We start from the raw sequence: 15663 nt of genomic DNA, 5'->3' as shown, positions 1-15663 counted from the left end.
CTACATTCAAACATAAAAGGAAAAAACTCTCTGCCTGCTCATAAATTGACTTTAAAAAAATTTCAAAAGCACACATTTACTGGGGTTTGCTCCAGAAAGTAAAATGAATAAAAATCTTCCAGAGTTTGAAGTTTCCCAACAGAATAATAATAGAGGTATAGCTACTGGTCTTAATCCTTAATCTAGGCAACCACATTTTTATCCATCAACATCTATAGTGAATTTCAATAGCAGCCAAGCAGTTAATATACCAACGTCAAGATACCTGTACATTATATATGCCAAATCACATTTAGCGTGCTACTTGTATAATCATTCTGAGAGAAAGTGTTTATATACTTTGGAAAGGCACAGTGCAAAACATCCAATTACAAGTACATTCCAATTCCTCCTGTGTTTGTGGAAAACCCACCTGTTTATACTAATGAATTAAGCTGCCATTTAATTTTTTTTTCCCAGAATACCTCAATTTCTGAAAGAATAGAAGGACCAACCAAAGGGATAAAAATATGTGTCTTAAAAATAGAATTCAAGAGGACTTGCACTGTGGCACAACAAGTCAAACAACTGCCTGCAATGCCAGCATCCCATATGAGCACTGGTTCAAGTCCAGGCTACTCTACTTCCTATCCAGCTTCTTGTTAATGTTCCTGGGAAGGCAGCAGAAGAGGGACAGAGTACTTGGGCCCTCATCACTCACATGGGAGACCTGTATGGAGCTTCAGGCTCCTGGCTTTGGCCTGGCCCGGCCCTGGCTGTTGAGGCTATTTGGGGAACAAACCAGCTCAATCTCAGTCTCTCTCCCTCCCTCTCTTTCTCCCTCTCTCAAATAAATATAAATAAATACTCCCCTCTCCAAAAAAAGGAAACAACCACGATTTCATTCAAATGTTTTAAAACAGGGGTGAGCACTGTGGTGCAGGTTAAGCCACTGCTTGAGACACCTGCATTCCCTACTTGAGGATTCAAGTCCAGACTACTCTACACTTCCAATCCAGCTTCCTGCAAATGTGCCCAGGAGGCAGCAGGTGATAGCCCAAGTACTTGGGTTCCTCATCCCGCTGTGAGAGACTCAGATGGAGTTCCTGACTCCTGGCTCCTGTCTGGACCAACTCTCGCTGTTGTGGGCATTTGGGGAGTGAACTAGAAGGTGGAAGATTGCTCTCTCTCTCTCTCCCATCCCCACCCCTCTCACCTTCTCTGTCATTCTTCCTTTCAAATAAATAAAAATATCTTTAAAGATTTATTTTATTTATTTGAAAGAGAGAGAGAGAGAGAGAAAGGAGGGAGGAAGGTACACAAAGAGGTCTTCCATCCACTGGTTCACTCCCCAAATGGCCACAAATGCCAGGGCTGGGCCAGCCAAAGCCAGGAACCAGGAGCTTCTTCCAGGTCTCCCACATGGGTGCAGAGGTCCAACTCTTGGGCCATCCTCCCAGGAGCATCAGGGGAGCTGGACTGGAGTGCAGCAGCTGGGATTCAACTGACGCCCATATGGGATACCATATGGGATGCCAGTACTGTAGGAAGCAGCTTAACTCACTATGCCACAGCACTGTCCCCTAAAAATAAATCTTAAAAAAAAAAAAACAAACAAATTTTAGGGGCCAGTAGGTTAAGTCACCGCCTGACATGCCAACATCCCACATGAGTGCCAGTTTTGAGTCCCCACTGCTCCACTTCTGATCCAGCTCCCTGCTACTGCACCTGGGAAAGCAGCAGAAGATGGCTCAAGTACCTGGGCCCCAGCAACTCATACGGGAGATCCAGATGGAGTTCCTGGCTCCTGCCCCCTTCAGCCTGGCCGAGCCCCAGGCCTTGCAGTCATTTAGGGAGTGAACCACTGGACTGTAGTAAGCCCCCATGGGCGCTCTCTCCCCATCCTCCCTTCCATCTCTCTCTCTTGTTCTGCCTTTCAAGTAATAATTTTTTAAAAAAGATTTTTTAAATGAAAAGAGATAAAAAGCTTACCAAATATGGGATAATTAAGTATCTGTGTTAGTACTTAGTACCTGATACACAGTAATCCCTTAAAAGATGTCATTCTGTTACACATATACACACAATTAAATGTGCTCTGGTATCCAGGTGGGCATGTGGCACAAGAGTGAAAACGCTGCTTGTGATGCCTGCATCCTATACTGAAGTCTCTGGGTTCAAGTCCAGGCTCTGCTTCAGATCCAGTTTCTTGCTAACACACACTCTAGAGGCAGCGCATGACAGCTCAAGTTCTTGGGTCCCTGCCACCCATGTGGGAGACCCACAAGTTGTAGGCTCCTGGCTTTGGCCTGGCCCAGCCTGGGCTGTTGCAAGCATTTAGGAGTAAACCAGCAGATGGAAGATAATCTCTCTCTCTGCCTTTTAAATAAATAATTTTTTTTTTTAAAAAAGAAAGTAACATGCTACTTAAAAATTGTATTCTCATATCATCTAACAGGATTCACCTAACAGTTTATAAAGTGCCCAATGAGAATGACGTAAAATGTTAAAACTATACACTATACTATTTAGCATTTTGGATAGGAGCAGTATACCCAAGAGCATAATTTAAATACCCACAGTATCATAAATAAGTGCGCTGACAATACAGTTCAACACTGCTCTTTCTGATACTTTCTCAACAACAGCATTGACCTGACTGATGATGCAGTATGTGGTTTCTCATATGCTGACACAATCGTGTTCATAAACATTACCTGCATTCTGTCAAAAAACAAACAAAACAGGGAATAATTCAAGGGAATATGAGCATTAAAATCTTTGATTTCCAAGTTTAAAATAAGAGTGAACTGTTTAGTTGGCATATAGCCTGTGTTGGTAACAAGCTCATCTTCAGTCTTCCTATGTGATGCTATGATAGGATGGCATGGTAGCATATCCTTCCCTTGCTTCACACCCAGGGTGAAGTCCTCTTGGACCCTTTGCACACTGTACTTCTACTGAGCCAGATACTGAGAAATGGTTGCACTAAAGAGGCAACTTGACTCTTGTAAGAATTTCACAATGGAAGCTTCCCATGAGCAAGGGAGGCCACAATCTGAGACAATTTTTTCCTGAATGAGTCTTTTTACATCACTCAAGAATACATCTTGCATTTACTATAGCAGGACTCAAGAGGTTTTCCTTTGTTCTGATTTAAAGTCAGGAGATTTTAGTAAAATAAAATCTCCACTATGTATAATTTCAAATACCAACCAACCCGAAGCCTGAATCACCTGGCCTAATAAGTGATTTCATTAGTAAAATTTTGAAATAATCATTGCTTTGGTGGAATGATGCTATAATTTCTAAAGACAACAAAAATCAAACAATTAGTGAACTCAAATTGAGACACATTTTATAACAAAAGAGATGTTGAAAAGAGCAAGTTGCAGGGCCAAGCACTGTGGCACAGCAGGTAAAGCCACTGCCTGAAGTGCCAGCATCCCATGTGGACACCAGTTCAAGACCCGGTTGCTCCACTTCTGCTCCAGCTCTCTGCTACAGCCTGAGAAAGCAGTAGAAGATGACCCAATTCCTTGGGCCCCTGCATTCGAATGGGAGACCTGGAAGAAGCTCCTGGCTCCTGGCTTCAGATTGGCGTAGCTCTGGCAGTTGTGGCCAATTGGGGAATGAACCAGCAGATGGAAGACCTCTCTTTCTCTCTGCCTCTCCTCTCTCTGTGTAACTCTGACTTTCAAGTAAATAAATACATCTTTAAAACAAAAACAAAAACAACAAAAAAAACTCTTAAGAAAAAAAAAAGAACAAGTTGCAGAAGGTCAATTTTAAGTATTGTTGATGTAAAATTTTACATACAAACACTGGTATTTACAGTTTATGGTTAATTACATATGTAATAAAAATTTAAAACTACATGGGAATAATATGTAACTACCTTAAGATGGAAGTGGGAAGATATGAAAATGGGCTTTATTGGTATCTGTGACACTTTATTTCCCAAAAAACATCACACAGTCTGAAGTAAATGGGGCAAAATATTAATATCTGTTAATTTTGGGTGGTGGGAGCCTGTGCTGTGGCACAGTGGGTTAAAGCTCCGGCTGCAGCACCAGCATCCCATATGGGCACTGGTTTGAGTCCTGGCCAGCTCCCTGCCAATGCACCTGGGAAAGCAGCGGAGGATGGCCCAACTCTTTGGGCCTCTGCACCAAAGTGGGAAACCTGGAGGAAGTTTCTGGCTCCTGGCTTCAGACCAGCTTAGCTCCAGCCATTGTGGCCATTTGGAGAGTGAACCAGAAAATGGAAGACCTTTCTCTGTCTCTACCTCTCCCTGTAACTCTTTGAAATAAATAAATCTTTAAAAAAAAAAATCTGGGTGGTGGGTTATTTTCCTATTTCTGAAATATTTCCCAAGAAAACAAAGTTTTAAAGAGATTACAAATGATCAAATAAACCAGGAACACACACTTGTGTGATATTCAAAGTGAAATCACACAAATCTGCAAAACAGTAATCTCAGTTAACAACATAACAGCTATCGGAGGCCGGCGCCACGGCTCAACAGGCTAATAATCCTCCACCTTGCGGCGCCGGCACACTGGGTTCTAGTCCCGGTCGGGGCGCCGGATTCTTTCCCGGTTGCCCCTCTTCCAGGCCAGCTCTCTGCTGTGGCCAGGGAGTGCAGTGGAGGATGGCCCAGGTGCTTGGGCCCTGCACCCCATGGGAGATCCGGAGAAGCACCTGGCTCCTGCCTTCGGATCAGCGCAATGCGCCGGCCGCAGCACGCAGGCCGTGGCGGCCATTGGAGGGTGAACCAACAGCAAAGGAAGACCTTTCTCTCTGTCTCTCTCTCTCTCTCACTGTCCACTCTGCCTGTCAAAAAAAGAAAAAAAAAAAAAACAGCTATCGGAAGACTCAGTCCTTCACCATTGACTCCCATATAGATTACAATACAACTTAAATTTTAAGCACAGGCTCATTTAGGTGGCAAAGTTCAAAGTAGCTTCACAGATAATTTACTACACAAGACCACATTTATACAGGTTGTTTTAGCAATATCAATTATCTAGAACCAGGAAGTTAAAAAAAAAAAAAAAAGGCCTGGATAAAAAGCAAGACTAGATGATATGAAGTCCATAATAAAGCTTATACACTCTACTCAGAAGAGAACCCATCAGACTCTCATCTCAGAAATGTATTTTTATCTGGTCACTTAGACCTCTTTAGATCAAGACCAGTAGAATAAAAGAGGGGGAAAACGGCACAACAGGCAGTGACAAGGCACAATAAGTAGCAAGAAAACCTTAAGTAAGGAAAACAAACAGAACTTTCAAAGAACAGATTCGAAACTAATAAATTATTGTACATAGTCTGAGATAACTTCTATGGTTATAAGTATTTCAGCATCAATTACAGATACCTAGAAGAAATTTGAAAACAAACAACCTCACCTTATGAGGAACTACAAAGATCAAAACATAATATACTGTAGGAATATTTCCATTCAAATCAGTCTGTTTTTTAAAGTCTAAGTGCCTCAAAGGGTAAACTCTAGTTATCTGGAAAACTCCCTGCAGAATTCACTGCCAGATGACAAGTAGATAAAGGTTAACAACTAAAACTGTTTCTTTTACATCTTTTCTCAAAATTTCAAAAAGCAGAACAGAAAATCTGAATAAATTCAGTTCCTTATCACTAATCTTTTAAATTTAATTTCTTAAGACCATTTAGTGCTCTAGCACAACACTGACATACAATCCTACCATTTACTTGAAAGGAATAAAAATGGCCAAAATGACTGCATAGAAAGTATGCGAAATTTGGGCAGAAAAATTTGTAACTCAGGGTTAACAATAACATCCATTTAGATGCCAAGTTTCTAGCCTGCCAAACAAACAACTATATCTGTAACTCTCTGATTATCAGTGCCAATTTAGTCATCTCCAACGCGAGTACTCTGTTGATGGAGGCTAGGGATTGGCTAGTCTATCCTGACTTCTGACCTCGAAGAACGAAGTTCATTTCTCTGGCACAGGTAAAATCTTTCCATGACAGGAAACCCAATTACTGTACCAACCACCATACACAATCAGAATTGTAGCAACACTCACATAAACCTTCCAATACTTTTTAAAATTATCTACAAAGAGAGTCAAAATTTGCAATAACTATAAAACTCCATTGCTCTCAAAGAGCTAATGCAAAGAGAGGGAAGAGGGAATGAAATCAAAGAAGCCTATGGCTGGCGCCACGGCTCAATAGGCTAATCCTCCGCCTAGCGGCGCCGGCACACCAGGTTCTAGTCCCAGTCGGGGCGCTGGATTCTGTCCCGGCTGCCCCTCTTCCAGGCCAGCTCTCTGCTGTGGCCCAGATGGCAGTAGAGGATGGCCCAAGTCCTTGGGCCCTGCACTCCCATCTCCATGGGAGACCAGGATAAGCACCTGGCTCCTGCCTTCGGATCAGCGCTGTGCGCCGGCTGCAGCGTGGCGGCCATTGGAGGGTGAACCAATGGCAAAGGAAGACCTTTCTCTCCATCTCTATCTCTCTCACTGTCCACTCTGCCTGTCAAAAAAAAAAAAAAGAATGAAAGAAATCAAAGAAGCCTGGATAAATTTCTCTAGGCTCATAATGACAGTTTCAAAACCTACCGGATTGGACTATACTCACCTACATGGAAGACAACTAATTGTTAAATCACTGCACACACTCTAATTTCTTCACCTTCCCCTGGAGTCCACACCCCAGGCCAGGTTAAAAATCCACTAAGTTTCTAATATATAACCTGTACAAATACTCTGGTCTTATCATAAAATTTTGCAACTAAAGCAACATAACAACTTGAATACTTTGTGCAATGTGATCCCAACTGTTGGGAAACTGACCCATCATCAGTTATAAATCTAGGTTTCCAGAGAGATGTTTTGTCATTATCCTCACAGTTCCACAAGATACCACCTGACAGCGCCATTTAAAAACTTACTGCTTCAGTTTGATTTCAAAAACATCCCTAAGTTTCCAGGTACTCCTTTCTAATGTTGACCCCTCTTTTGTATTCCCAAAGGTGTCAATGGGTATAGTTAAAGGGTCCAATCACTCTGCAGTCAAATCCACCAAAATTCATTACCACGCTCTCTTTGTGTTGCCACCTAATCTGAAAAAAAAATGCTTCAAAAAATTCTTATTACTCAAAAGATCCTTTTATTTCCTTGTATCACATTAGCAAGTCCCTGCTAATACCTAATGAATATCTTATCAGTGCTGCCTCAATGGCACATACCCGGTACTCCTCACATCTTGGGAAAACTAGAAAAGGGGTAAGGAGAAGCACTGCTGTTTGTTCTAACACTTCAATAAAACTCACTTCTCAATAACCATTTTAAAAATCTGAATCCTTTTCTTCTGAAACTTTTTTCCTAAACATGTATGCCTCCCCAAACTATCAACTCATGATGCCAACCCGGGGAGCAAAACACAAATGACTTTTTAAATGTTAGTCTTTTCACATAATGCGAACTCATCCATTGCTAGTTCCCTCTTCCCAAAGGTTTGCCAAGTCACAAGACACACCACTGTTTACAATCCCTCCCATCTGCCCCCTGCCAATATGTATCAAACACTCTAGTGACTTGGCTTAAACTGCAGTCTTCCCAAGAACTCACTCAAATCCTAATTTAGACCCAAGAGGCACTCATTCTGATTCACATTCTTAATGGAAAAATTTTAAGTCAACTGACTCTCCCAGGGCTGAATTCCGCCTGGAAGCAGCCAGACCCTGAAGCCCTCAGGCCGTCACAACAGCACCCTGAATCTGACCATATACCTTTTAATTCTGTACTTTTAGATACATTTTCAATGTAACTATCAAACCTTCTTGGCACTAAAGGCAACTTCCCACTTGCAATTCGTTGGGAGTACTAGTCTACATTTCTTTCATTTCGTTGCTACATACGGTCTGGTGTTTTTTTTTTTTTTTTTTTAAGCTTGAAACAAAATATACACCATTCTTTTCACAGATAACTATTAAGCAACTCCCATTTTTCCTTAGGGACTTCATATAACCCGTCCTGTAACATGGTATCATAAATGTCTATTGTTCAGGATCTTTGTAGGGCATCTATACCGAACGGTCTCCAAAAATCAAACAATACTACAGATAATGCTGTGGGAGGAGGGGGGGGAGTATGAATCACCAAAAATTGCAATGAAGAGTAATGGAAGATTTTCACCCGCGGTATGCAAAAACTAATGCAGCTTCTTTCAGCGGAGGGCACGGCTAAGCAACAGCCAGCACTCTAGCAATAAATCCGCCCGCCTGGAAGGTGGCAAAGCTGGGAAGACAGGGGCAAGAGCGGACACGGGATCCTCCCGCAGCTTCTCCGGAGGTTAGGAGAGAACAAAGTCACTGCTGCACTGTCACTTCAGGGGGAGGGGGAGGGGGCTGATCATCTCGGAAACCCAGCCCCCGAGCCGGAGCAGGCGGAGAGAACTCGGCAAGGCTGCCTGGGATTAACATTCTCGTTCTCACCCTCTCCCCCCCCCACACACACACCCTTTCTAGAAGCTCCCCTCCTCGCTCCAGCGCGGCGGCCGGCCTCGCAGATGACCGCCCCTTTCAATCGATCCCCGTCGGGTGTAGGGAGAACCAAAGAAAAGAACTGAGCGGGAGACTGAGACGGAGCGGGGGCTGCCACGACCCCTCCGGCCTCTCCCCGGGCACTACCAAGCCCCGCAGGGCCAGGGGTGGGGGGAGCTCCACACAGGTGTGCTCGCCTGGGCCCGTCCGCTCCGCAGCGCGGCCCCGGGCCCAGCCCCAGCCGAGCAGGCAGAGCACGCCGGCCCTGGCGCCCCGCGGCCGCCCGGAGGGGCGCGTCCGTCCCCCGAGCCGGCCCCCCAGCCCCAGCCCCGCGGACCCACGGCTCCGAGGCCCGCCCGCCCTCCCCGCCGGGCCCCAGGTCCAGCCCGCAGGCGCGGCCTAACTGCTCGCCCCCGGCGCCCGAGGGTCGCCGTACCTGGGCGGCGGCCTCCAGCTTGCCCTCGAAGGTGAAGTCCAGCAAGTCGGGCTTGAGGCAAAGGCTGTAGTTGATAGGGGAGACATCGGCAGGCAGCCGCTCGAAGGGCCTCTTCTCCGGCATCGCGGCGAGGCCCAGGCTGTGGAGGCGGCGGCGGCGGCGAGAGGAGCGGCTGAGGAGGAGAAGGAGGAGGGGAGGAGGCGGAGGGCCGAGGAAGAGCAGGCGGCGAGCGACGGAGGGGGCGGCGGCTGCCAGCCACATCCACCGAGCGCGGGCGACCGCCGGAGGAGCGCCACTGGGGAGCCTGGGGGCGGGGGACAGACCCAGCCGGAGCGCTAGGGGCCGGGAGGGAGGCCGTGCGGGCGGGCCGGCGGGCGGGCGGGCGGGCGGGCGGGCTGCCTACGGGGAAGGGGGCGGAGGGGAGGGAAGGGGAGGAGGGCCCGCAAGGAGGGAGGGAGGGAGGGAGAGAGGGAGGCGGCGGCGGCGGCAGCTGCGTGCGCGGCCCCGCCGGCGGCGGCCGGGCGCGCCCCCGTGGAGTGCGCGCGCGCACCGGGGCGGGGGGCGGGGTGGCGAGGGCGTGGCCGCCCGCGCAGGAGGGCCAGAGGCGGCTTCCGGCGGCGCTGCACCTGTCACCCCGGCTCGGGAGAGGGGGCGGCCTGCGGGCCGCAAGGAACCCGGAAGCGCTTGAGAAGCGGCGAGGAAGGCGTGAGGGCTCCCTGAGCTGCCTTGGGAAGTGGAAGCCCGCACCACTGGCCAGTTCAGTCGCGGTAACATGTTAAAATAGAAATTCAAAACACAACCCCAACTCCAGATCAGCGGAAAGCCCTGATTTGAGTTCTTTGACCCTAATTCTTATTGTTTTAAGGAGCGAGTTCAAGAGATGATTTGAAAAAGAAGTTTTTAGTCAGAAGACCTTGAATAATCCAGGTTATCACCTCCAGTGCGATTTAGACCTTTGAGGAAGTGATCTCAAAAATTAGCAACAGTTTTGTTTCCATAGTTTAATGTTTAAAATAAAGTGTTGCCACCCCCCTTCATCTTTGTTTCTGCCTTTTTATTTTTTTGACAGGCAGAGTGGACAGTGAGAGAGAGAGACAGAGAGAAAGGTCTTCCTTTGCCGTTGGTTCACCCTCCAATGGCCGCCGCGGCCGGCGCACCGCGCTGATCCGATGGCAGGAGCCAGGAGCCAGGTGCTTTTCCTGGTCTCCCATGGGGTGCAGGGCCCAAGCACCTGGGCCATCCTCCACTGCCCTCCCTGGCCACAGCAGAGAGCTGGCCTGGAAGAGGGGCAACCGGGACAGAATCCGGCGCCCCGACCGAGACTAGAACCCGGTGTGCCGGCGCCGCAAGGCGGAGGATTAGCCTAGTGAGCCGCGGCGCCGGCTGTTTCTGCCTTTTTAAACGAAAAAGCCCTGCACCAGTTGAGGCCTCTTCAGTGGTGTACTGGCTGCACCTTCCTTATTCACTCTGGCAGCTCTGATGGATGCTTCCCCACAGAGATTTATCCACAGTCTAGGTGCCTTTGGAGAAACTTCTCGGGCAGAACGCTTTCATCCCCAAAACTCTAGGCAGAGGGCTGTGGTGGACCAATGCTGCCCAACAGAAGTAGGCTGTGCACCACTAGTGGTATTAAGTTTTCCAGCAGCCACATCACAAAATGATGAAAAAAATGCAGTGGAATAATACATCTTTTTTAACCCGACATACCCAAAATATTTTTTTTTGACAGGCAGAATGGACAGTGAGAGAGACAGAGAGAAAGGTCTTCCTTTGCCGTTGGTTCACCCTCCAATGGCTGCCGCGGCCAGCGCACCGCACTGATCCGAAGCCAGGAGCCAGGTACTTATCCCGGTCTCCCATGGGGTCCAGGGCCCAAGCACTTGGGCCATCCTCCACTGCACTCCCGGGCCACAGCAGAGAGCTGGACTGGAAGAGGGGCAGCCGGGACAGAACCCGGTGTCCCGACCGGGACTACAACCCGGTGTGCTGGCACCGCAGGCGGAGGATTAGCCTAGTGAGCCGCGGCGCCGGCCCTGACATACCCAAAATATTTTCAGTTCAACATGTAACCAATTTTAAAAATATGAATATTACTTAATTTTTATATTATTGTTGAGATCCAGTGTGCATTTTGCACTTACAAGCACTCCTTGGTTCTGACTAGCCACATTCCAGGTGCTCAGTTGCCACCCATGGCTGGTGGCTACTGTGGTGGGCAGCACAGTTTTGGACACTGGGCCTGCCCTCTTGTCCTCTGAATCCTACATTTTAGAAGGACCGTCTGAAAAGCTGCAATCCTTTCAAACTGAGTTATGAAATGAAGGCTTTTGTTATATGAATGAATTTCTGTGACCACTTATGGGTCATAAAAATAACAATAATCTAAGGAACATAAAATAATTAGATTATAATTGAATATTGATCACTTACTAAACACTTGTCATTCATTAATTCACTTAATCTCAACAGCTCTGTGAGGTGGACGCCATTATCCCCACTTTACAGATGTAACAGCAGGTGCACAGAAATACAGTGACTTTCCCAAGCTCATCTAGCTAATATTCGCCAGTGTTGGAACAGAGACTTAGGCATTGTTTTCTGCTAATGAATTTGGCAGCAGCTTCCCTGTTTTTCTAACTCTCCATTTTTGTTGTATTCTAATCTATCTGTATGTCAGCTTCTCAAAATGTTATTTTCATTGTGCAAGAACCCTTAAGGGGGCTGGCGCTGTGGTGTAGAAGGTTAAGCTGCCGTCTGCAGTGCCAGCACCCCATATGGGCACTGGTTCAAGTCCTGGCTGTTCCACTTCCCATCCAACTCCCTGCTAATGTGCCTGGGAGGGCAGCAGAAGATGGCTCAAGTCCTTGGACTGCCACCCACATGGAAGACTTGGAAGAAGCTCCTGACTCCTGGCTTTGGCTTGGCCCAGCCCTGTCCATTGTGGCCATTTGGAGAGTGAACCAATGGATGGAAGATCTCTCTCTCTCCCTCCTTCCCTCCCTCCCTGTCTCTCTCCCTGTCTCTCTCTCTCTGTATCTCTGCATAAATGAATCTAAAAAAAAAAGAAGAAGAAGAAGAACCCATAAGGCTCCTTCTTGTCTGTTAAAGCAAATCTGATTCTTAACCATTCTAAGGCTCTCCCTGAACTGCCCTTGTCATGTTCAGAGTTATTTTTTTCTTACCCTTCAGCATAAATGCTCCAGTCTTAACAAGCTAAAGTCTTTACTGTTTGGCACTTACAGGTGGTTCATTCTCTCCTCTCTACCCTTGCTCATGCGCTGTTGCTGAAATGGCCTCATCATTTTTGGCAAACCCCTGCCCCTCCCTTCCTACAAAACTCATCTTTTCCGGAAAGTCCTCATTGACTAACTCCACCCAACTCTAACCCTTTTCCCATCAGCTTTTGCTGATTTATTTGTACATGTTCTTTTGTTCTGTTGTTGCATTTTGAAATTTGTTTTATATGTATATCTTCACAAGATGTACTTCTAGCAAGAACTTGCTTTATCATTCTTTTATTACTCTCAGTTCTGGCTACTGCACAAAAAATGTCTCAGTTGTTAATGAGGTGATAAACCAATTGACCAAGAGAGAAGATTTCATCCAGTCTCTGGCTTTTCCTTTATAGACAAGATGTGTGCTCTACAGAGTAACTGTGTAAGCCTAAGGAAAGAGGCTATTTTACTTTTTAAAAATCACAGAAAACATGAAAAATAAAAATGCCAGGGCCATGGACTTGGAATCAGGGAGTGGACCATCACATGCAGTTTCCCTTACACACGACCAGACGGCAGCCTGGCCTGCGCTCCCTGCAGTCTTCTCTGAAATCATGGAAAGGAAGAGCACAGGGCTTTTGGAAATTCACTTCTCTCCACTGTGCTTCAGAAAGGAGTCTGGGAGAGGGGGCTGATACTGTGGCACGATAGGTAAAGTCTGTAATGCCCCATATCGTGCAGGCTTGCTCTCAGCTGCTCTGCTCCCTATCCGGCTTCCTGCTAGTGCACCTGGGAAGGCAGTGGAAGATTGCCCAAATACTCGGGTCCCTGCCACCCATGTGAGAGACCTGGATGGAGTCCTCGGGGCTGGCTCATTTCTGGCTGTTGAAGGCATCTGGGGAATGAACCAGCAGATGAAAGATCTGTGTCTTCCCCTCTCTCTGTCACTTTGCCTTTGAAATCAATAAATAAATCTAAAAGAAGACAGCAAGGGGACATCATTAATGTCTCAAAATGGTTAGCCCTACTTTTAAAAATTTGTTTGAAAGGAAGAGAGATAAAAATGGACACAGAGAGAGATCTCTCATCCTTTCATTCACTCCCCAAAATGCCTGCAAGCGTAGGTCAGGTTGAAGCCAGGTGCTGGGAATTCAGTTCAGGCCTCCCATTGGGTAGCAGGAACTCAGCTACTTGAGCAGCTACCTGCTGCCTCCGAAGGTGCACCTTAGCAGGAAGCTGGAATTGGGAATGGAGCTGGTACTGAAACCCAGTCACTCCAATGTGGGATGTGGGCATCCCAAGCAGTATCTTGACTACTAGGCCCTGTCCAGTATTGCCCCTATTTACTTCCAGGCTTCTCTGTTTACCAAGCCCTTGATGAGAACCTGCAAGTAAAAACAAACAAACAAACAACAACAAAAAAAAAAAAACCTGTAGAAATCTGTATATATCAATAAAAAGTCAAAAAAGGGAACAGGCATTTGTCTAGTGGTAAGAAACTATATGGGACACCTGCATCCCATATCAGAGTGCTTGAGTTCGAGTCCTGGCTCTGCTCCCAACTCCAGTTTCCTGCTGATGTGCACCCTGAGAGGCAAGAGATGATGGCACAAGTACTCAGGCACTTGGTACCCTCATGGGAGACCCAGCTGGAGTTCCCAGCTCCTGGCTCTTGGCTTCAGGTGGCCTGGTCCAGCAGCAGCCATTTCAGCCATCTGGGGAGTGAAGCAGAGGTTGGAAGATAATCTCTATCCATGTGTGTCTTCCTCTCCCTCTGTTGCTCTGCCCTTCAATTAAATAAATACTTTTTTTTTTTGAAGGAAGAAAAGAAAGGGGGGGGGGGGAGCTGTTCTAGTGAGAGCACTTTGCTTTTAAAGATTTTTTTCAAGATTTATTTATTTATTTGAAAGGCAGAGTTACAAAGAGAAGAAAAGAGAGAGAGAGAGAGAGAGAGATCTTTCCATTTGCTGGTTCACTCCCCAAGTGGTCACAACGGCCAGGCCAAAGCCAGGAGCTTCTTTCTGGTCCCTCACGTGGATGCAGGGGCCTAAGCACTTGAGCTGTCGTCTGCTGCTTTCGCAGGCACATTAGCAGGGTGCTGGATTAGAAGTGGAGCAGCTGGACTGGAACCAGTACCCATATGGGATGCTGATGTCACAGGCGGTGGCTTTACCCACTGTGCCGCAGCACCGGCCCCAAGTCAGCGGCACTTTTGCCTTCAATCTTCAAGCATTAGTTTGAGAGTCTGAGGACACGAAGTAATAGTTTCAGTATCATCATGGACTTTGTGACCTAGAGCAAGTCTTAAAATTTCCCTGCCTTGGTTTTCCCATCCCTAAAGCAGATATGTGCAATATTATTTCACCTGTGGTTTGAGAATAAAAAGAAAATGAAAAAGCCCGTCATTGTATGACTGTCAGAAGGGTATTTGTAGCAAGAGTAGTAAAGAGTGGGAGGGAAGGACACGAGTAGACGTAAGTCATGGAGAGAGGTCCCAAAGAAGAGAGACTAGAAGAGCCCGCACCGCGGCTCAACAGGCTAATCCTCTGCCTTGCGGTGCCAGCACACCAGGTTCTAGTCCCGGTCGGGGCACCGGATTCTGTCCCGGTTGCCCCTCTTCCAGGCCAGCTCTCTGCTGTGGCCCGGGAGTGCAGTGGAGGATGATGGCCCAAGTGCTTGGGCCCTGCACCCCATGGGAGACCAGGAGAAGCACCTGGCTCCTGCCTTCGGATCAGCGCGGTGCGGCCATTGGAGGGTGAACCAATGGCAAAGGAAGACCTTTCTCTCTGTCTCTCTCTCTCTCTCACTGTCCACTCTGCCTTTCAAAAGAAAGAGAGAGAGAGAGAGAGAGAGAGAGAGAGAGAGAGAGAGACTAGAAGGGAGCTGGGTTGTGGGCCAAGGTATTTAGGTAGGAGGAAAAGAAACCCTGGCTATGAAGCAGTGAGAGGGAGAAAGATGTGGAAAGCTTGGGAGACCATGGCAAAACCTGTAGTGTTGAGATGGAAACAAAGCTTAGCTGCTACCAGGTAGCCTCACTGACTTGAAACTATGCCCTTCCAGGGTCAAAATTACCACTCTGATTCCATTAATATGAGTCTTACCTGTGGAATATGATGAAGGGGTTCCAAAAATTAGGGACACAAAACGTCAAAGAGCAATCCATAGGAAGCTGATACCGGGAGAGCCCAGCCTCATTCTGTAATGAAAATGGCTGTTGGAATGACAGTTGGAAACGTGAGTGGACAGAACGTTGCCCTCCCATGCTGTGTTCCCCAGGAAAGGCAAGTGGGTTAATTCCATTTGCTCTGAAAGTTATAGATAGATAACAAAATACGATGAAGTCATACGTGATACACATGAAGAGGATACATGTAGATTAATTTGAGGGTGACAATATGACATTCTATACATCTAAATGTGGCCAAAGAAATGTCCCATCTGGTCCCATAGAGCTTTATTTCTCTTGGTATGTTTCCATCAGGAAGTTGAAAAAGTCA

The 15663-nt window shown here is 47.0% G+C and overlaps 1 protein-coding gene across 7 annotated transcripts in view; it reads right to left on the bottom strand.

Annotated features, from left to right (window-relative positions):
- NPEPPS (aminopeptidase puromycin sensitive) overlaps positions 1-15367 on the bottom strand; it is a 119046-nt gene extending 103679 nt beyond the window's left edge. The window contains exons 1-2 of one of the 7 annotated variants that reach the window (XM_051825621.1): positions 15268-15344; positions 8952-9123 (exon numbers count right to left, since the gene is read on the bottom strand). In XM_051825621.1, coding sequence (XP_051681581.1) covers positions 8952-9123; positions 15268-15329 — 234 coding nt within the window. In that variant the 5' untranslated portion in view covers positions 15330-15344. Of the gene's footprint in view, positions 1-8951; positions 9456-15267 lie in introns of those variants that run through there. The other 6 variants (XM_051825622.2, XM_051825623.2, XM_002719328.5 and 3 more) reach the window with 6 other exon arrangements.
- Positions 15368-15663: the final 296 nt, after the last annotated feature.

Source organism: Oryctolagus cuniculus, chromosome 17, assembly GCF_964237555.1.
Source record: "Oryctolagus cuniculus chromosome 17, mOryCun1.1, whole genome shotgun sequence".
Classification (NCBI taxonomy): Eukaryota; Metazoa; Chordata; class Mammalia; order Lagomorpha; family Leporidae; genus Oryctolagus; species Oryctolagus cuniculus.
Note: the sequence above shows the minus strand (reverse complement) of the source record. Positions and strands in the feature narration are given on the sequence as shown.